The sequence below is a fragment of the Pundamilia nyererei genome, unplaced genomic scaffold (genome assembly GCF_000239375.1).
Source record: "Pundamilia nyererei isolate P.nyererei 1_Seehausen unplaced genomic scaffold, PunNye1.0 scaffold00365, whole genome shotgun sequence".
NCBI classification, from domain to species: Eukaryota; Metazoa; Chordata; class Actinopteri; order Cichliformes; family Cichlidae; genus Pundamilia; species Pundamilia nyererei.
In genome coordinates, this window is record NW_005187766.1 from 157,047 (window position 1) to 176,801 (window position 19,755).

A 19,755-nucleotide genomic window follows, 5' to 3' on the forward strand; every position below is an offset into this window, starting at 1 on the left:
TCTACTGACCTCTGACCTCTACTGCTCTCTACTGACCTCTCCTGCTCTTTACTGACCTCTGAATCAGAATCAGAAAGGGGTTTATTGCCAAATGTTGAGCAGGTTTACAACATTAGGAAATTGCTGCGGTGCTTCAGTGCAAACATAGTGTCATAAAGATATAAAAATAAGAATAAGAATTAAAAGTGCTACGTAGAAAGATATGTGCATGAGATATACATGCTCTTTACTGACCTCTCCTGCTCTTTACTGCTCTTTACTGACCTCTACTGACCTCTACTACTCTCTGTTGACATCTACTGCTCTTTACTGACCTCTCCTGCTCTTTACTGACCTCTCCTGCTCTCTACTGACCTCTGACCTCTACTGCTCTCTACTGACCTCTCCTGCTCTTTACTGACCTCTACTGCTCTCTGCTGACCTCGACTGACCTCTACTGCCCTTTACTGTAACCCTAACTATATGCTTTAGCAAAAAGGAAAGTTTGAATCTTAAAAGTAGAGATGGTGTCTGCCTGCTGAATGTCTCTCTGTTCTTGTTCACCCGACGCTCCGTCAGGTGGATGTTTTGATGTTTGTTGCTGTTTGAGTCCCAGATTTTTATTTTTATTTTTCTCAGAATCCAAACCCGCTAACTCACAGAGAGCATCGGGGAGGTCAACGGGAGGAGGGGGGGGAGCAGGTGGCAGCAGCGGCGGGGGAAAGCGAGGAGGTCGTAAGGATGAGTCACACTGGTACAGCCGTCTGCAGAAGGTCATTCTCTCCTCCTGTCACCTCTTACCTGTCCAGGTGTAAGTGAGCTCTGGTCTCAGCTGTTGTCTGTTTCAGGGGGAGGTGCCCTGGGACGATAGGGAATTCCGGATGTACTTCCTGAGCGGGGTGGCGTTCTGGACCACCGTCACTTACTACTTCTTCCTGAGGGACGGAGGACGCGAGGTCACCTGGAAAGACTTTGTCAACAACTACCTGTCCAAAGGCGTGGTGAGGACGGCCGCTGGGCCTCTTAGTTCACGATGATGTCGTCAGACGCTCTGAAAGTAAAGTGGTCGTGTCTCTGCGGCAGGTGAAATGCAGCCATTTTTTGAATAGTTGCACGTTCCCATGGAGTAATGGGGCAGGAACACCAGGAGGCGCTGGTGTGACTGTCCCGTAACTCCACTTCCTGAATGAACTCTTGTCACGCAGACATGAAAAACCAATCAGGTCAAAGCTGGTTACAGTGGTTCCTCAAACCAAGTTTAAAACATTTGGACCTGATGATGTACAAACAGGAAGCTGACCGCTGCTGTGCATCTTCGGCAGGTGGATCGGTTGGAGGTGGTGAACAAGCGCTACGTGAAGGTGGTTTTCTCTGCGGGGAAGACGCCGGCGGACGGGGTGAGTGTGTTTCTGTCTGCAGAGCAGCATTCTAGGCGCCGCGCTCGGTTCTGAGCGGGTTCTCGTGTGTGTCTCGCAGCAGTACGTCTGGTTCAACATCGGCAGCGTGGACACGTTTGAGAGGAACCTGGAGACGGCGCAGTACGAGCTCGGCATCGAGGGCGAGAACAGGCTGCCCGTGGTCTACTCCACCGAGAGCGACGGGTACGAGCACGACCTCCGGCCTCAGCTCCACCTCAGGCCTACACCTCTAACCACGCCTGTCTCCCTCTTCCAGCACGTTCCTACTGAGCATGCTCCCCACCGTGCTCATCATTGGCTTCCTACTCTTCATGCTGCGGCGAGGACCGGCAGGGGCAGGACGTCCTGGCCGGGGGATGGGCGGGCTGTTCAGCGTCAGCGAGACAACGGCGAAGATTCTGAAAGACGAAATCGACGTGAAGTTCAAAGACGTGGCGGGCTGCGAGGAGGCCAAGCTGGAGATCATGGAGTTCGTGAACTTCCTGAAGAACCCCAAACAGTACCAGGACCTCGGCGCCAAGATCCCCAAGGTGAGAGTCGAAGGGGGCGGGGTTATGACACAGGTCAGATGGTCAGTGCCACCATTCAGCCAAAGATAAAACTGTGAGGTGTGGGCGGGGCCTGTAGGGTCACCACTGATGGCGTTTATGTTGATGTCTGTGAGCAGGGCGCCATCTTGACCGGTCCTCCTGGCACTGGAAAAACGCTTCTCGCCAAAGCAACGGCGGGCGAGGCAAACGTGCCCTTCATCACCGTCAACGGCTCCGAGTTCCTGGAGATGTTTGTGGGCGTCGGCCCCGCCAGGGTGAGTGTGTTTTACTAACTGTGGTTACCTCACTTCCTGTTTGCCAACGTGTTCAAAATCACATGGCTCTGTTGGGGAAGGAGTCTGGCATTGGAGCTGATGTCATTTCCTTCCCAGGTGAGAGATCTCTTCGTCATGGCGAGGAAGAACGCCCCCTGCATCCTCTTCATTGACGAGATTGACGCTGTGGGGCGCAAAAGGGGGCGGGGCAACTTTGGCGGTCAGAGTGAGCAGGAGAACACACTGAACCAGCTGCTGGTAGAGATGGACGGTGGGTGGAGCTAAACTCAGCTTTGTAATGATGAAGACATGGCGATAGCTCACTGCTTTCTGCGCCGCAGGCTTCAACACCGCCACCAACGTGGTGGTCCTGGCGGGAACCAACAGACCCGACATCCTGGACCCGGCGTTGATGAGACCCGGCCGCTTCGACAGGCAGATCTACATCGGTGAGTCAGAGCGCCAGGCGAGCCGTGTACATCTTCCATATGAGCTCGTGTGAGGTCACAATAAGGTGATATCCTTCTCCTCTAAGGCCCTCCTGACATCAAAGGTCGGGCGTCCATCTTTAAAGTCCACCTGCGGCCTTTGAAGCTCGAGCCTGACATGGACAAAGACTCTCTGGCCAGGAAGATGGCCGCCCTCACACCTGGATTTTCAGGTAAGCGCTGCTGAATGTCGTTTCAGACTTTGTGCACCTGCTTGGTCCGAGACACACCTTTGTCCTCCCCGCTCTCCTCCAATCAGGTGCCGACATCGCCAACGTTTGTAACGAGGCGGCTCTGATTGCCGCTCGCCACCTTTCAGACGCTATCAGCCAGAAGCACTTCGAGCAGGCCATCGAGAGGGTCATCGGAGGTGAGTGCGAGAGTTCGAATGTTGGAGCGTGGCGTTGGCTGCAGGGTGATTTCATACAGCGTCTCTTCCCGTCTGAAGGCCTGGAGAAAAAGACTCAGGTCCTGCAGCCCGAGGAGAAGAAGACGGTGGCGTATCATGAGGCCGGGCACGCCGTAGCCGGATGGTTCCTGGAGCATGCCGATCCGCTGCTGAAGGTGACTCGATCGCCGCGGTGCTGTAGCTGCACAATTGAGTGAAATTTGAATGGGGGCTGGTGCAGACTCATCAGTTTGTGTTGTGACCTGCACAGGTGTCCATCATCCCCAGAGGGAAGGGTCTGGGCTACGCGCAGTACCTGCCCAAAGAGCAGTACCTGTACACGAAGGAGCAGCTGCTGGACCGCATGTGCATGACTCTGGGGGGCCGAGTCTCGGAGGAGATCTTCTTCGGCCGGATCACCACGGGCGCTCAGGACGACCTGCGAAAGGTGACGCAAAGCGCCTACGCCCAGGTGAGCCGTCAATACGGGTGTTTTCTCTTTGCACACCGCCGACGCCATCGGAGTGATTAGTACCGTTCTTCTTCATCAGCTGTTTATTTTGAGGGGCTTCTCTGTTTGGGGCTTTCATGTTAAAAGCACAGCAGCAGAGAGCTCTGATCCACGGCAGCTCTGATCCACGGCGCCTCTGATCCACGGCAGCTCTGATCCACGGCAGCTCTGATCCACGGCGCCTCTGATCCACGGCAGCTCTGATCCATGGCGCCTCTGATCCACGGCAGCTCTGATCCACGGCGCCTCTGATCCACGGCGCCTCCAGAAGTCTTAAAGCTCTGTGTAGTTTGGGCCGAGTGCATGAATCAGAATGAGCCTCTCAGGTTTAACTTTAGAAACACCTGAGAAAGAGTCGCCAGCATTTGGATCCACAGTTTAGCCGTAAGCCAGAGTCTTGAAGCTCAATCATCTGGACGTTTCATCATCATCAGGTGACTCCGTCAGTCTCAGCTGAATGCAGGTTTCAACCTTATAAACAGGACATCTGCACAACGCCTGACTGCAGCACCACTGATGGAACAATGGGCATTTACATGACGTGTGAGGGGGCCTAACCTGTCACCATGCTACAATGCTGTGATTGCAGCCATTCCCCGGCTCTCTGTGAACGCCACTCATGGACATTGATCAGTGGCTGTTGATGAGTGGTCGTGACAGTTTGCATATTAATGATCATAAACTGACCTGACAGCCCATTGGTCGTCAGGTGTCGGTCTTTGTGCAGATGTCCAATAAGACTGCAACCTGCAGTCAGCTGAGACTGAAGGAGTCACCCGATGAAGACGATACCTTCAAATGAACAGAATCAACCTATTTCCAGAGGCTTAACAGCCTCAGGCTGTGTGAGGCAGGTGTGATACCTGAGAGGTGTTGCAGGTGTTAGCCTTCACTGTAAGTCTCAGGATGACGTTCGAACGAGAACCTTTAAAGCCGAGTTCGGGGGGAGACGTGAACCTCGAAGCTTTGGCTCTTTGATGAGCTCCAGTCGTGTTTTTGTTAGTGCAGGTTTTGGAAATGAAGTTGTTCCTGTGGGGGTTCTGCTCGGTCTGACCTCCTCCTTGTGTTCTCCTGCAGATCGTTCAGTTTGGGATGAACCCGAAGGTGGGCCAGGTGTCCTTCGACCTGCCGCGCCAGGGCGAGATGGTTCTGGAGAAGCCGTACAGCGAGGCCACGGCCCGCCTCATCGATACCGAGGTCAGAACCCTGATCAGCGAAGCGTACCAGAGAACACAGCAACTCCTCAACGACAAGAAGGCCGAGGTGGAGAAGGTAGGCTCAGCTGTGTTCTACGTGCCTCAGAAAGCCACTGAGTCACGAGGCTCTGGGCGGTTCTGGTTCAGTTCTGCGGAGCAGGGTCCTGCGTGCTTCTGCCCGTGATCATTCTGTGCTCACCTGTCCTCTGTGGCGTTGGCAGGTGGCGCAGCGGCTACTGGAGAAGGAGGTTCTGGATAAGAATGACATGGTGGAGCTGCTCGGCAAACGGCCCTTCGCTGAGAAGTCGACTTATGAGGAGTTCGTGGAAGGAACCGGCGGCGAGGACGAAGACACGACGCTGCCCGAGGGTCTGAAGGACTGGAACCAGGAGAGGAGGCCGGAGCGGGAGGAGACCCCGGACGAGCAGGTGGCCCGGCAGATCTCCGGAGGAATGCCCTTCTAGAAGTTCCTCCGGATTCTGTCCTCCTGCCGGAGAGCCTTCTGAGGCCTCCTGATGAACTTCAGCAGGGCCAGGGTGGAACCTGAAGACCTAAAGAACGTTTCCTGTGTAGAACATCGCGTATTTATTGATCCGAGACTATCGACGGCGTTCTGCTCCATCCATGAAATCACTCATCATCACCATGGTAACGTGCTGCTGGAGGCTGCTCAGAGATGAGATATTGATTAGTTGTTGCTAGCATGCTGTTTCATAATGGAATAAATGTGTAAATGTGTTTGACATGTTTAAATAAAGTCAGAGAAACTGATCGATCACCAATCACCGCTCCGTGTGATCAATAACACACACACTTCCTGTAAACACACACAGAGGAGGTAAACGAGACTGAACTGTGTGTGCACAGAGGAACCAGGTGAGGATGGGAGCAGTGTTCTCCCCCTGGTGGGACGTGCTGTAAGAATATGAGAGTACAGTCTTCATGTAGGCCTGGCTGGTAATCTGGTGGATTATGCAGCGCGATGTCTGGAAGCAGTGCTGCTGCGCACCGTTTCACTAACTGAGAGGAGGGTCCAAGCCCCTCTAAACGCGAGGCTTGGTATGTCCTGGACCTGAGAGCAACGCTACACACTTCAGGCTCAAAGTTACTCGCCGAGTGGAAAAGAGCCTTCATGGTCAAACGGCGAGTTGGTGATGCTGAGTATGAGGCGGTGCGGACAGGACGTCTTTAACAAAGTAACAATGTGATTAAAGCTTTGATGGTAGAGCTAAATGTTTCCAAAGAAACGCGACATTTAAAGGATGGCTGGTTTGTACGAAGCAGAGCGCATCCTGCCTTTTTATTACACAGTGTGTTCAACTTCTGTTTAGCAGTACTGGTTTTATTTAGCATAGCCCTATCCTTGTGCCCGAGGGTTTTTGGCTCAGACTCCAGTGTGGTGATATTTTCATTGCCTGTCTTCTTCTTAAAGGAAGCAAAGGAACTGATCCTCCCTCTCAAATACGCTTTCATAGCCAATGTAGTGTCCTCTCAACCTCTTGTCTCCTTAAAAATTAGATGTCATCCCTGATCATTTTAGTAATAACAGTAAGGACACATTCAAACGCCACCTACCACTTTTGAGAAATCCTGGTCTCAGTCTAGTATTTGGTTGAAGTCTGCGCCTACTATTGTTTGTGCACCGTGCGATTCCAAAAGAAGCTGTGATAAATGATGAAAAACGTAGGCGTGTCTGAATTGGGAGCATAAATATTACATAAAATTACTGGTGTATCTAATAATTGTCCACGTACTAGTTTATATCTACCCTCCTTATCTACTTTTGCCTCAGTGAAGTTAAGACAAAGTTTTATGACTCAGAACCGACAGCCCTGCACTTTTGCCCGTTCCAGGGTTAGGGTGATGTTAAAACGGTCTTTTTCTTAATTACATTATTCAGTCCATTAACATTCCAGCTGGCTATTTTTAGATCCGTCTATCCATGTGGCAATGTGGGAATTACACTTAGTGCACCAACTCACATGTACAAACCTTTGAGAGAGTGGTGTAGAGATAAACAAACCTACACAATCCTGTTGGACTTCTTTATGTGGAGAATTTAAATGGAGCCAAATTCATGGAGGGAAATTCTGCTTAAGCAACAAAGTTAGTGGAGCTTCATTTAAAGTACTTCATCATACGGACACTGGAGAGGTTTAAGCTTGAGAACTATTCTTGTTGTTTGTGTCACTTCCACACTGAAGCTGTTTGTCACCTGTTGTATCCATGTGTATAAATGCCAGACTCTTTCAGAATGATGTTTATTATTACAGACAGACCAATAAACCAAAAACTCGAACTTAAAGTCTGTTTTGAAGGGAAAGATTTAATTCACTACCTACTTCCTCCGACCTCTGCTGCTCTTGGGGAAAATTCCTATTCATACAAAATGATGGACAGACTGCAAAGCCTATATTAAACACTTCTGCAACAAACACAGTGCCACAGTTAAAGACCTTGAAAACACAAAGGAAATTAAAATACATTACATTTTGGACTTCTAATATTTTAATGTTATTAGTTTTATCGTTATTGTGTTCTTGTATTCCGCCATCATCATCACCCATCTCTGGCACTCTTCTGTAGTTAGATGTTGGTCTTTCAGCTTCCTAAATTACACTTTCAAAATAAATTGGATTAAAAAACATCTCAAAAACCCAAACTCCATCTGGAACTTAATTTCTCATCATATCTTTTCACATTTGGGTAGCTTGGACTTTATTCTTCTCTGTAACTACAATATTCAGAAAATCCCAATGAAACTCTCAAACGTTCATCAACAAGCTCTTTTGGCATAGTCCTTAATCTATAAACACAACTTTTCTCCACAAAGGTTTTATATTTGGAACAACTAACACTCTTTACAAAGCGCTGTTCTTTGAAAACTGGTTTAATAATGGTATTCTTCTGCTAAGTCAACTATTCAATAACGCAGGCTTATTATACAATTACTCAGAGTTCCTATCCGGATATAACATCCCAGTATCCCCAAGGGAGTTTTGTATTGGTTTTGATGCCATACCGTCTGCTCTGTCCATGTTGTTTAGAAATACCACTGCCTCCCCACTCCTGTTCTTGTCCCGCTCTGTCCTGAGAGACTCCTTTAGGTCAGATTTGTTTCTCCTCTTGTAAAGGTGTGAATGCCAAGATTAGGTCTCTTTTTCAAGAGCCACTTGTCTCCATTCCTCCTTCCATTTCTTTCTGGTCTAATTTTGTCAAGGACATTGACTGGGAAAAAAAGTTTGGCGTTTGCCACAAAAATTCCTCCTTACTAACAAAGGGAAGGAAATTTTATTTAAGCTAATTCATAGATTTTACCCTGTTAAATGCTTCCTTCAAAATATAAGAGGGATATAGATACTCTTTGCTCCTTCTGTAAGATCGCCCCAGAGACCTGCTCACATCTACTCTGGTCTCGTACCTCTACGCAGATTTTGTGGAAAGATATTGCTGTTTTCATCTCTAAGAACATCTTATCAAATTTTGTGCTTTTTTACCAAAATGTGTTATTTGGTTACACTGACTTTAGCAGGAAAGACTCGAATGCTTTTTACCTTATTAATCTGATTTTAATCCTCGCCAAATGCCATATCCATAAATGTAAGTTTTCAAGCAAGGAACCTCACTTTCTCACTTTTAGGAAAGAAATTGAACTCTATGTGAATACAATTTGCTCCTCTCACAACAAAAAAAGCTTTAAAAACTGTAAATGTTTGTACTATATTTAATGTCCTTGTTTAATTATTCAGTGTCACTGTATCTCTCGCTTTTTTCCTTTAATTTGTTTTTTATTTCCTTTTCTTCTCTCTCCTTTTAATGTTGATATGTATCTTAGTTGTTTAATTTGACACGCCGTTCCATTGTAATATAATTTTGTCTCCTCCATAAAGTTCTGAGAAAAAACTGGTCCTGCTTCCGGCTTCAGCTCCTGAAGTTGTCGTTTGTTCAAACACTCTTCTGTCAGAGGAAGTGACGTCAGCCGGAGCCGCGGTGCGGACTGCGGGGACTCCGAGCGCAGAACCATCCAAACCGAAGCGAGCGGGGAGAGCAGCGCGGGAGCGGCGGAGCGCAGCGCGGGAGCAGCTGTATGGCGGCGGCCGTTTCTGCGGTACGATCCGAAATGTGCCTGGATGGAAACACGAAGCTAAGCTAATGCTAACAGCAGGGACCCTCGGCGCGTGCTCCGTAACACAATCGGTTCGACACCACAGACTGACCGGAACCGACCGCAGAGGTCGATTAATCGATCAGCCGCTGATCGGTTCTCTGTGAACAACGGTGTGCGCGCGGCTCAGCTAGGCTAACTGTTAGCACGGAAGTTCTGGACGGTTTTGCTAGCTGCTGATGCTAAGCTAACAACCTAGGAGGGTTAAAGTGCCAACTTACCGTCCACGGTGGTAGTTTCGCTCACCTGTACTGAGAAGGTGGTTCACTTCTCACCTGAGTGTATCACTGTGGGAACTGATCATCACCTGTACGCAGGTGAAGTTCCACATTAGAAATGAACACATGAAGATACAGGTGTGTTATTTTAAAGATGCTGATGATCCTGGAGTAGCAGACCTGTTCGTACCTGCTCACCTGAGATCAGGTGAACTGAGTGTCCTAAAAAAATCAAAACCACAAACGAGGAAAATGCGGCACACGAACCAACACCGCGGTCCCCGAATTTGACAGAACGCCACAGACCGAGCAGCAGGTACACCGTTGCCTCGACGACCTCCTCCTCTGTTTCCACTGCTACTGTTTGATGTACACTACGCTGATCCAGGTCACCTGTTACAGCACTCTGAATAGAACATGATCATCAGTCAATCAGGTTGCTGGTGTGGTTGGAGCTGAGTGTGAGTCTCTGTGGCTGTTCAGCCTGACCTCACCTGCGCAGGTGAAGGTCTCACCTGTGTGGCTGCACTCGTACCGATGATGATAAAGTTTGTGTTCAGCATGAAGGAACCAATAAAAACCCACGCAGAAGAAGAGTCGTTAAGTGGAGGTTTGTTTAGCTTTGTGAGTGGAGGCGGGGCATCAGCTGTGTCTGAGGTGATGTCACAGACTGATGGGTATGGGTGAAGTTTAGGATGGGTGCAGCCTCTGACAGCGTGAAGAGAACAGCTGTGATTGATCGCCTGTGCGATTGATCGCTAATCAGTCAGTATTGATCTCTGACAGGGAGGGCCGGCTCTCATCATGGAGAATGGACAGAGCACCACCACCAAGCTGGGGCTGCCACCGCTCACCCCCAACCAGGCGGAGGCGCTGCAGAAGGTCTATAAACACACACACACACACACACACACACACGTGCTGTTGTGACTGGCGAGCTGTGATTGGCTGTTTGTGTGCAGGCGAAGAAGTACGCAATGGAGCAGAGCATCAAGAGCGTCCTCGTCAAGCAGACTCTGGCTCAGCAGCAGCAGATCACCAACCTGCAGGTATCCTCACAGGTGTGCTCAGGGGGCGGGGCGTCAGAGGGAACAGCATAGGTAACAGCAGTCACACGGTGGGAGTCAGACCCGCTCACCCAGGTGAGCTGAAGCATTAATCGGGCAGCCACTGAGGAGAGTCTGATATTGATTATTAGTTTTGGATTCATCACATCATGGAGCCGTCATGGTGTCAGAAAATATTTTATTGATACAAAACTTTCACAGAAAGGCAAAAAAGACTCACAAAGATCAAACACACGCGAGGAACGTGATGCAAATGAAACCTTGATTTAAACTTTATTTAACCTCCTGAGACCTGAACTCTTCCACGGCAGCATTTTTCATTTCTCTTTGATATTCGGGCTGATTGGGGCCCAAATTACCAGATTTTTTTTTTTAACCTTATTTTGGTTTTTAAGAAAAATCAGAGCCACATATGAGGATCTTCATTTAAAATGTCGATAGAACAGTAGCAGCATAACGTCCTCGTAGGTGGAAATCAGGCCCATGTTGAGCAAAGTTGAGTATTTTGGTCTAAATAACCCAAAATGTGACGTCACATGTGGACGCAGGTCCGAGGAGGTTAAACGTGTAATCTGACAGTTGTGTTGCACTGAGGCAGCAAACACGCGCTTTCTCTCCATTGGTTTCACGCGTCGCTCAAACGTCACGTCATCAGCGCGTCTGTGACGTTTAAGTCAGCGCGACAAGTCTGGTGACGTGGTTACAGAACGATGGGCTGCTGCGATGGGTCAAAACTGAGCCCCGCCCACGGCCGCCCCCGGTTCTCACCGCGCTGACGAACACTTCTGCTGACTCGTGTTTTTCATCTGCAGTGGGTGCAGACTTGGCTCCGCCCCTGTGCTTCGTCACACTGAACCTTTTCTCTCATGTGTGTCTCAGATGGCGTCTCTGACGATGGGTTTGGGCGACGCTCTGTCTCCTCTGCAGTCGGTGAGTAACAGCGTGCAGCGCCTCCTTGCTGAGCGGCGAGCTGCTGGCTGATTCTTCTTCTCTGCTTTCTGTGTGTCTGTTCAGGTAGCGGCTCAGCGGCAGAGAGCACTCGCCATCATGTGTCGCGTGTACGTTGGATCCATTTACTACGAACTCGGAGAGGACACCATCAGGCAGGCCTTCGCCCCCTTTGGACCAATCAAAAGCATCGACATGTCCTGGGACTCTGTGACCATGAAGCACAAGGTCACACATACACACACACTCATATAAAACACACACACCACACTCTGAGGTGGGCGGGTCTAACCGTTGCCATGGCACCTGCAGGGCTTCGCCTTCGTGGAATACGAGATGCCTGAAGCAGCGCAGCTTGCACTGGAGCAGATGAACTCAGTTGTCCTCGGAGGACGGAACATCAAGGTGAGTCCAGCTGATGATGAAGCCCCGCCTCCTCTGACTCTGAGCCGGGTTTTGAGTTTCCCTTCTCGCTGTCTCGCAGGTCGGGAGGCCCAGCAACATCGGCCAGGCTCAGCCAATCATCGACCAGCTGGCGGAGGAAGCGCGTGCCTTCAACAGGATCTACGTGGCGTCAGTGCACCCCGACCTCTCCGACGATGACATCAAGAGTGTGTTCGAGGCCTTTGGAAAGATCAAGTCGTGCATGCTGGCCCGCGAGCCGACCACGGGCCGGCACAAAGGCTACGGCTTCATCGGTGAGCGGCCGATCGGCTCCGCCGCGGCGTGAAAGCTTTAACAGGGAAGACGCAGAGGGGTGTGGACCCTCTCAGGTGCACCCAGGGTCAGTGACCCACCCCCTTGCGGTTCTCATGTTTGGATTCACCAATCTGTTTCCATAGCAACTCAGCCTGACGGGTCGACTTCATTTTAAGGGTTTGTTAGGCTCAGTTAGCCCTGTCAGCTGACGGGGAGCCCAGGTGTGACACCTGAACACCTGGGCTTCCTGTCAGCTGACAGACAGCTCTGTTCAGGGTGGGGCTCTGTGTGATGTAGGCGGGACTTCTGACGGCGGTCTGCTCATTTCCTGCGTGCAGAGTATGAGAAGGCTCAGTCGGCCCAGGACGCCGTCGCCTCCATGAACCTGTTCGACCTGGGTGGTCAGTACCTGCGCGTGGGCAAAGCCGTGACGCCACCCATGCCCCTTCTCACACCAACAACGTCTGGTGGACTGCCCACTGCCGCCGCCATGGCTGCTGCCGTCGCCACCGCAAAGATCACAGCTCAGGTAACTCAGGGAGCTCCGCCCCCCAGAGACAAGGCACAGGAACATGCTCTAAGAAGTGTAGTAGATGCAGTGCGGTAGTTTTTCTGCCTGTATGTGCACAGAAGCAGTGGTATGTAGTGTTTCCTGTAGTACAGGATTGTAGTGCTTGAGACAGCTGTACTGATTATGTTCTGTGGTGCGTTCAGGAGGCGGTGGGAGCATCGGTGCTCGGAGCGCTGGCCGGACCGGCGCTCCTGTCCCAGCAGCTCGGAGGCCTCCCTCAGGCTGTCATGGCCCACCAGGCTCCAGGTGTCATCACAGGTAGGAACACCTGAGCCCTGTCAACACACACACACAGGCTCCACCCACATGACATCACATCTTGAGTTTGGGGCAGTCTTCTCCGCCCACACGTCTCACCTCTCTTTATTTTGAAGCCAGGCTCATCCAAAGATGCTAACCAATAAAAGGTGCTCCAACAGGTAACACTTCCTGCTTCCTGTTTCAGGTGTGACCCCAGTGAGACCTGGTGTGCCTCAGGTGGGCTTGGTGAACCCTGTGCTGGCCACACCCCCAACACAGACGGTTTCCTTTGGTGCTGATCCAAAGAAGAAAGAGGAGGAGGAGCGTCAGCAGGAGGTGCAGCAGGACGGCGCCATGGAGCCGCTGAGCGACCAGGAGCACATGAGCATCAGCGGCAGCAGCGCCCGACACATGGTGATGAGGAAGCTGCTGCGCAAGCAGGAGGTACGCTTCAGTCCCGCCCACCCCTAATGGCGAATCGTTGGTTCTAGTGGTCGTGACCTGTCGTATCTCCTTTCAGTCCACCGTCATGGTTTTGAGGAACATGGTCGGGCCCGATGACATCGACGACGACCTGGAGGGCGAGGTCACCGAGGAGTGCGGGAAGTTCGGCCAGGTGAAGCGAGTCATTATCTATCAGGAGCGTCAGGGAGAGGAGGACGACGCCGAAGTCATCGTCAAGATCTTTGTGGAGTTCTCGGAAGCTGCCGAGATGAACAGAGCCATCCAGGCGCTGAATCACCGCTGGTTCGGCGGCAGGAAGGTGGTCGCTGAGGTTTACGACCAGGAACGCTTCGACAACGGGGACCTGTCGGCGTAGAGCACGCTCGTCGGGGAGCGTAGCATAGCGGGCTCTTTCTAACTTGTCTGTTTTTCATCGGTGTTTGTCTCCAGGGAAACGTCTCCGCGTCCTCTGCTCCAGTGTTTCTGTGCAGGGTCAAAGGACGAAGCAGCTGCTTCTCATGTTTCAGCTGCTCGCCGCCTCGCCGTTTCTTACAGCCACTGCTTTCCTAACACGATGTCCTTCGTTTCCATGGTAACAGAAACGGGACACAGAGGGCGTCAGTTAAAAATGTACCATGAGCTCCGTGCTAACGTTAAGAGCTCAACTGATTTACATGGTCTGATATCAGTTTGTCAGCAGTTTCATTGAGTGATGTCACGCTCGACTCCACCCACTGTAGATGGTGCCAGTGGAGCCGCCCTGCTGGACAAACTGTGTATTGACGAGTTTCATTTACTGAACTTTTTTTTTTTTAAACGGATTTTGGATTGGCGCGATTAGAAACGTTGTCGATCGCGTTCTACTAACTGCCACGCCCCTTCTCCTTAGAACACTGGGCAGGGCCGCGGCACCGACACCCTGAGAGTGAGGCGTAAAGATTTGGTTTGAAACACACAAAAACAATCACCAGCAGGAAGGAAAAACTGGACCTGACGTCCAGGAACCAGGACCCACAGATCAGTAAGTTGAACAGTAACTTCCTGTCTGGGTTCTGACCCAGTTACACGGCCGCGGTGCCTTCAGGGACCTTCTGTACAATGGTGAGCCGGCCGGAGCTGAAACATGAAGCAACTGTGGACCAGATGTGACGTCACCTGTGTTCTTCCAGATGTTCAGCCTTTTGTTCACAGCCTCACAAGAGAAACACCTGGAGTCTAACAAACTGACTAAACCTGAACGCACCACAGCATCATCCACTCTCAGGCCGTCTCCCGCTTGTCCCGAGGAGTCACATGATCCCAGTCTCTGAGCAACTTTGAGCCTCAGAGGCGGTGCTGCGTTCAGGTGCTCTTCGGGGTTTGAAGGTCAAACACCGAAACTTGTGAATAAAACTCTTTTTTTTTTTTTTTCTGCTGTTTTGTTTGTGTGAAGCTGCTCTCTGATTGGTCGGCAGTTGACTGCAAAAATCTGTTTGATAATAAAAGATAATAGAAAGCAGACGAGGTGTTTGAGTACAGGAAGTAATCAGCTGTCTGCTGAACGTTCAGGAAAGACCTGAGCTCACCTTCATCACTCTGGAGGAAGAAGCATGGGCACGGACAAAGCCTGCATTCTGTCTGAAGGCCACCAGGGGGCAGTAGCTTTGGTAAGGCAGCTTTCTGACCTTTGACCTGTGTAAAAACATCCTGCTGAGGTTGTGGGCTCAGTTTTACGTAACACTGTGGCTGTGTCCCAATCCAGGGTCTGCAGCCTTAAAGGCCGCATTTTAAGGCCGATTACGTCACAGCGACGCGACGAAGGCTGTCCCAATTCAAAGGCTGCTCGAAATGCAGCCCTGAAGTGCGTCCTTCATTTCCCTGAATTTTAAGGATGTGGCGGTGTAGACTTTGTGGCCCAACATATCCCAGAATGCATAGCGCGGCGGTGGGTGTGGATAATTTTGCCGAAAAAGAACGGTGGATGAGGGGCGGCCGAAGAGTAAACTTTAAGTAAGTACTGAATATTATGTCACTTATTTATGTGCAAATGTTTAATAACGAAGAACATTAAACATTCCTGTTGGCCACATGTCGGCAAAGTTATGTGACGTTAGTGACGTTTGTACTAACTTGGTTTTAAAGCCTTTACTTTAAAATATACGCCGTTCATTAGCTGAGCTTAATCCTACAGAGAATGATCAAAGCTCATGTAGAAACAAACAAATGAACAAAAGATTTTCTCCTTCATCTCTGTCAAACACAGCTGTATGACACGTTTCCAGCTGTTAGTATCATGGTTGCTAGGCAACCTGGGCAGCGCAACGGAGGCTAGACCGTCCCATTTCACAAGCCTTGCAGTTCCGGCCTTGGCGGTCTTTAAGTACGCGGCCCTTGAGGATTGTTGAGGCTGCGTACTTTAAGGCTGCAGACCCTGAATTGGGACACAGCCTGTATTTCAAAGTGGTGAAGCTGCATACTCATTGGGTAATGGCCAGGAACCCACTCACTCCAAACCCTCGACAGGTGGCAGTCACAGGGCGTTAGCCAGTGAGCATGTGGGTTCACAATCAGGCCCGCCCCTCCTCGCCACCTTCAAGTTTTTTCAGCCAAATTGGCGACCTTGGAAGCACCCATAATCGGGTGACATCACTGAGGCCAGACTATAAAAGACTGTAACATTACCTGCTGCCATGTTTGTTTCCTGTGGTGACCATATTTGGAGGACTGGGTGGAGTTGTCAGCCAGTTGTCTGCTAGCTAGCTTAGCATACACATACACCTTATCAGTAACATCCAATCAGAATCCTTAGATGGTCACAGCAGCAATCTTATTGGTCAGATAATCTCATTAAACACAGTTCAGAGGTCTAGCTCAGAGTTTCCAGTTAGCTGAGGTGAAGTCTAGCAGACACGTAGCAGCTACAGTGAGTTTTGTCACCATCCACCTGTCAGTCAAAGAGGCCATGCACCTATCAATGCAAAGAGGTGAGTTAAAAATGTGTCCTCCCTTCTGCTGAATCCAGTCATTGTGCAGTTGTTATGAAGGGGAAATTATCTACAAAGGCCAAAACATTTGAATTTTAACACAGGAGTCTATGAGGACTGACTCAGTGCTCCCTCTGCTGAATGCTGGAGGAACTGCATGCTCAAGATCGGTTTGTTAGTTTACTCTCTGATGTGTTCAGGCTGTTTATCTCTCAGCCAATCAGCTTTCACTAAATAATTACGATGTTGTGCTCCCATTCACAGCTGCATGTCACCAATCATAAAGTCATTCATGACATCATCTCTGATGTCACTGTAGTCACGTGAGCTGAGCTGATGCTCCTCAGGGCCAACACCTGATACATTCATTAAATCCTGACAAAAACAAACATTAAGGCCAAATAAATGAGTAATCACTCATCAATAACCACAAATGAAAGGCTTTAGAAGCTTTTATTTTGAAGTCTCATCTCAGCGGAAGTGATCCCTCTTATTGTGAAAGCAGCTTTGACGCTGGGTACGGCGGCTCGCAGGGTCCAGTCCGCGCGCTCCCGCTGACGATGGGCGACGTCCTGTGCGAAGAGGTCGAGGATTTGGTCCACTTCTCAGTGCACGACCTGCCGGCACGAGGTTATGTCGTCATGGAGGAGATCCGACGTCAGGGGAAACTCTGTGACGTCACGCTCAAGGTGAGCGAGGCGGCGTGCGAGGCTGACATTAGCCTCCAAGCTAACAGAGTGAGCTAAGGCATGCTAACAAGCTAACGCGGATTATCAGATAGTGACGTCATGGGCTGAGCTATGAACTGCCTGGGAGCCCCAGGGGCAAGGCGGCGAAGCGGCTTCCGGTCAGAGCGGTCAGTTCTTAACACCAGGGCTGGAGGTCAGGTGTGTAATCCACCTGGAGGAAGGTAGAAGTTGTGTGACGTACGCAGTTGAGCTCAGGCAGCACAGAAGGGGCGGAGCCTTTTAGCAGCGTTGTGGCGTAAGCAGGTGAGCAGATACGTGATTTCTCTTTGTTCCAAACATGTCCGCCAGGTGAGGGAGGGGCGGGACCTTAACCCTAACCCCTACAGCAGGAAGAAGCTCTCAGTGGCTCCACCCCTCCCCATCAGGGCCTGGTTCTATGGTAGCAGGTAATGGAGCGGGGTGCTCATTGTCAGCATCACATGATCCAGGTGTGCTTCTGAGGTGTTCAGGTGCAACCGAGAAACGTTTTCACCTGCGCTGCGTCCTGTGCCTGCAGCTCAGCATTGATCCTCTTAACGGCTCAGTAGGCAAGGTGCTGAGTCTCCCAGGACAAATGGTGTCCTGCAAGTAAAGCAGCACGTTCTCACCTGTCCACTCTCAGGTGACCTGCAGAAGTTTAAAAGGAAATCAGACTGATTCAATGATGCAGGCAGACTTGGCTGGTTGGATGAAGGAATCTGATTGGCTGCGCGTTAAGCTGAAGCTAGTGGAAACATCATCGATGGCGTCAGCTGACAGAGTTATGCTGAACCCTGAAATCTACTTCCTGTTGAAACGCGTGTGTTTCAGAGGGTGAAGGAACGCAATCACCTTGTTGTTTTACCTGATAAGTGGGGGGTGGGGCTTGCTGTGAAGCCAAAGTCTTATTGGCTGACTAGCGAGGAGTGGTTCTGTGAGTGTTTAAGGGCACATCCCTCAGATGTAGCTGTTTTCAGTTTTCTATTATCGTCATAGCGACAGGTGAGTAACAGGTGAGTGTGTTAATCAGTGTGTCTGTCCTCAGGTCGGGGATCACAAGTTCAGCGCTCACCGGATCGTGTTGGCGGCCTCCATCCCGTACTTCCACGCCATGTTCACCAACGACATGGTGGAGTGTAAACAGGATGAGATCCTGATGCAGGGCATGGACCCCAGGTACGCTCACACCTGTACAGATGTCTGAGAGCAGAATTATAACTGTCAGACTGTAACTCAGTTTAAGAATATAATCCACCCACTGTTATCATCTTCAGTGCCCTGTACCAACACAGAGCAGCTACCTGAACGCTGCTCCAACAGAGGTCGATCATCTTGTTAATAACTTTACCTCCTCACTACGTACGACTCTGGATACTGTAGCTCCTGTGAAAACTAAGGCCTCTAATCAGAAGTACCTGCCTCCGTGGTAGGGCTGGGCCATATCATACCGTTCACAGTAACACCGGTGTAATGTTGGGCAACGATAGGAAAATGAAACATGGCGACAGAATATGGGTAAAACGCGCATGCGCAGTGCCTTTGTTTTCATACGCACATGGAGGCGACACAGAACGAGAAGAGCGAAAGCCGATCGTTGAATGAAACGATGAACCAGAACTGGTTTGTAAGAATGCTGCAGCTTCACTGGTGTGGAACTGGTTTAGCTTTCGTCCGTCAGATACACAACAAAGCACTATTTTTGGTAGCGCATGCTAGCGGGCCGTCGTTATTACCGTGTTGTTTGGAAAATACGGCGCACTTAAAATCATCCTTTGATTTTTCTGAAAGTCGACAGAGCCCCTTATAACCCCGTGCACCTTATGTATGAACTCTGGTTGTGTTACTGACCTCGAAACTATTTTATGTGCACGGCGCTCGAAAATCTGTCAAATGTTTCAGTACGACTTTGCTAAGCTACGAAGCCGCACCGCTTGATGGATTGTGGGAGCATTACGGCTATCGTAGGCGGAGCCTCGCGGAGTGATACGTACTGTGCTTTAACATAATGTTACCGTGTTGTGTGTGTTTAACCTCTTTTTAAGTGTTGTGGATGTTATACATGGTTATGCTGAGGATGTGTCGGCCAGTTTCCACTGGAAATGCTTTTTGGTTAAACTGTCAGCGAGGAGTTTGCACTGTTACATTTTATATAACTTTAATGCAGATAAAACAGCTGCTTGTTGAAGTGAAAATACATTGATGGGTTTTTGCACTAATAAAGTTGTGGAGTTGTAAAGCATTTTGTCTCGTGTCAATTATATCGTCAGTTATATCGTTATCGCAAATTTTCAAATGTAAATCGTGATAAATATTTTTGGTCATGTCGCCCTGCTCTACTCCGTGGTATAATTCTCAAACACGTAGAGGGGTGGGCGGTATAAATGGTATACGGTGGAAACGATATAAATTTGGCCAATGGTAGAGATTTTTACTATACCGCACTACCATGATAGCGCATGCTGATGGTGTCATCGAGCTGCGCCTGTTTTGGTCGAAAGCATTGCAGCGACTGCAAACAACATCATCTGTAAATTATGCCTGGCAACAGTAATGGCAAAGAGACGAAGCACTTTTGGAATATGGGGAAAGCCAAAAACTGCGCTTCCTCCACTTCCGTACCATTGATTCATTAATGCTGAGTTCCCTAACAACTGCTTTATTCCCATGCAGCAGTATATGAATGACTAACCTCGTATTGTGGATGGATTATCTCAGTTGTTCTCCTGACTGAAGTTTGGTCCGTTTACAGCATCCTGCCATGCGACTGCATTTGACTCTAACCATCGGGAACGCTCACGTTAACTTTTATCGAGTGGAAAAAAGTTGGCGTTCATCCTTCAGCTTCACTGTTTATGTTATGCTAACATAGCTGTGTCGCTAGCGATCACGTAGCACATCATTATATACCAGCTAGCCCAACTTCAGTAACCCTACAAACGTCACTGCTG

At 49.9% G+C, this 19,755-nt stretch overlaps 3 protein-coding genes across 8 annotated transcripts in view; all 3 read left to right on the forward strand.

Annotated features, from left to right (window-relative positions):
• The window catches only part of afg3l2 (AFG3-like AAA ATPase 2), a 13,072-nt gene extending 7,504 nt beyond the window's left edge, over window positions 1–5,568 (forward strand). Inside the window, exons 4-17 of the mRNA XM_005752538.1 lie at window positions 619–752; window positions 828–980; window positions 1,302–1,376; window positions 1,456–1,580; window positions 1,654–1,927; window positions 2,065–2,202; window positions 2,320–2,473; window positions 2,544–2,651; window positions 2,738–2,863; window positions 2,950–3,060; window positions 3,139–3,254; window positions 3,350–3,550; window positions 4,667–4,861; window positions 5,007–5,568. Of these exons, the coding sequence (XP_005752595.1) occupies window positions 619–752; window positions 828–980; window positions 1,302–1,376; window positions 1,456–1,580; window positions 1,654–1,927; window positions 2,065–2,202; window positions 2,320–2,473; window positions 2,544–2,651; window positions 2,738–2,863; window positions 2,950–3,060; window positions 3,139–3,254; window positions 3,350–3,550; window positions 4,667–4,861; window positions 5,007–5,249 (2,153 nt within the window). The 3' untranslated portion in view covers window positions 5,250–5,568. The remainder of the gene's footprint in view (window positions 1–618; window positions 753–827; window positions 981–1,301; window positions 1,377–1,455; window positions 1,581–1,653; window positions 1,928–2,064; window positions 2,203–2,319; window positions 2,474–2,543; window positions 2,652–2,737; window positions 2,864–2,949; window positions 3,061–3,138; window positions 3,255–3,349; window positions 3,551–4,666; window positions 4,862–5,006) is intronic.
• A 3,135-nt stretch (window positions 5,569–8,703) lies between these two features.
• puf60a (poly-U binding splicing factor a) lies at window positions 8,704–14,555 on the forward strand. Of its 3 annotated transcripts, none has more exons than XM_005752540.2 (11): window positions 8,704–8,893; window positions 9,955–10,050; window positions 10,131–10,229; window positions 11,115–11,165; window positions 11,250–11,411; window positions 11,496–11,588; window positions 11,668–11,881; window positions 12,221–12,411; window positions 12,597–12,711; window positions 12,899–13,137; window positions 13,214–14,555. In XM_005752540.2, the coding sequence occupies exons 1-11, from the start codon at window positions 8,873–8,875 to the stop codon at window positions 13,511–13,513; spliced, it is 1,581 nt and encodes a 526-aa protein (XP_005752597.1). In that variant the 5' UTR covers window positions 8,704–8,872; the 3' UTR covers window positions 13,514–14,555. The 3 variants fall into 3 exon arrangements, with proteins under 3 accessions (XP_005752597.1, XP_005752598.1, XP_005752599.1); XM_005752541.2 differs by having other exon boundaries at window positions 8,705–8,893; window positions 10,131–10,217; XM_005752542.2 differs by lacking the exon at window positions 8,704–8,893 and adding an exon at window positions 8,928–9,484.
• A 60-nt stretch (window positions 14,556–14,615) lies between these two features.
• Window positions 14,616–19,755, forward strand: part of klhl18 (kelch-like family member 18) — a 17,051-nt gene continuing 11,911 nt past the window's right edge. Inside the window, exons 1-2 of one of the 4 annotated variants that reach the window (XM_005752544.1) lie at window positions 14,616–14,783; window positions 17,853–17,983. In XM_005752544.1, coding sequence (XP_005752601.1) covers window positions 14,727–14,783; window positions 17,853–17,983 — 188 coding nt within the window. In that variant the 5' untranslated portion in view covers window positions 14,616–14,726. Of the gene's footprint in view, window positions 14,784–15,102; window positions 15,127–16,554; window positions 16,790–16,823; window positions 17,093–17,852; window positions 17,984–19,755 lie in introns of those variants that run through there. The other 3 variants (XM_005752546.2, XM_005752547.2, XM_005752545.2) reach the window with 3 other exon arrangements.

What these genes read in the sequence shown, in the direction of transcription:
- puf60a (XM_005752540.2), top strand. Translation starts at nt 8,873, where the DNA reads ATGGCGGCGGCCGTTTCTGCG. An exon ending in TGGCGGCGGCCGTTTCTGCG is followed by an intron (nt 8,894 to 9,954) that starts GTACGATCCGAA and finishes GATCTCTGACAG; the next exon opens with GGAGGGCCGGCTCTCATCAT. An exon ending in GGCTCCAGGTGTCATCACAG is followed by an intron (nt 12,712 to 12,898) that starts GTAGGAACACCT and finishes TTCCTGTTTCAG; the next exon opens with GTGTGACCCCAGTGAGACCT.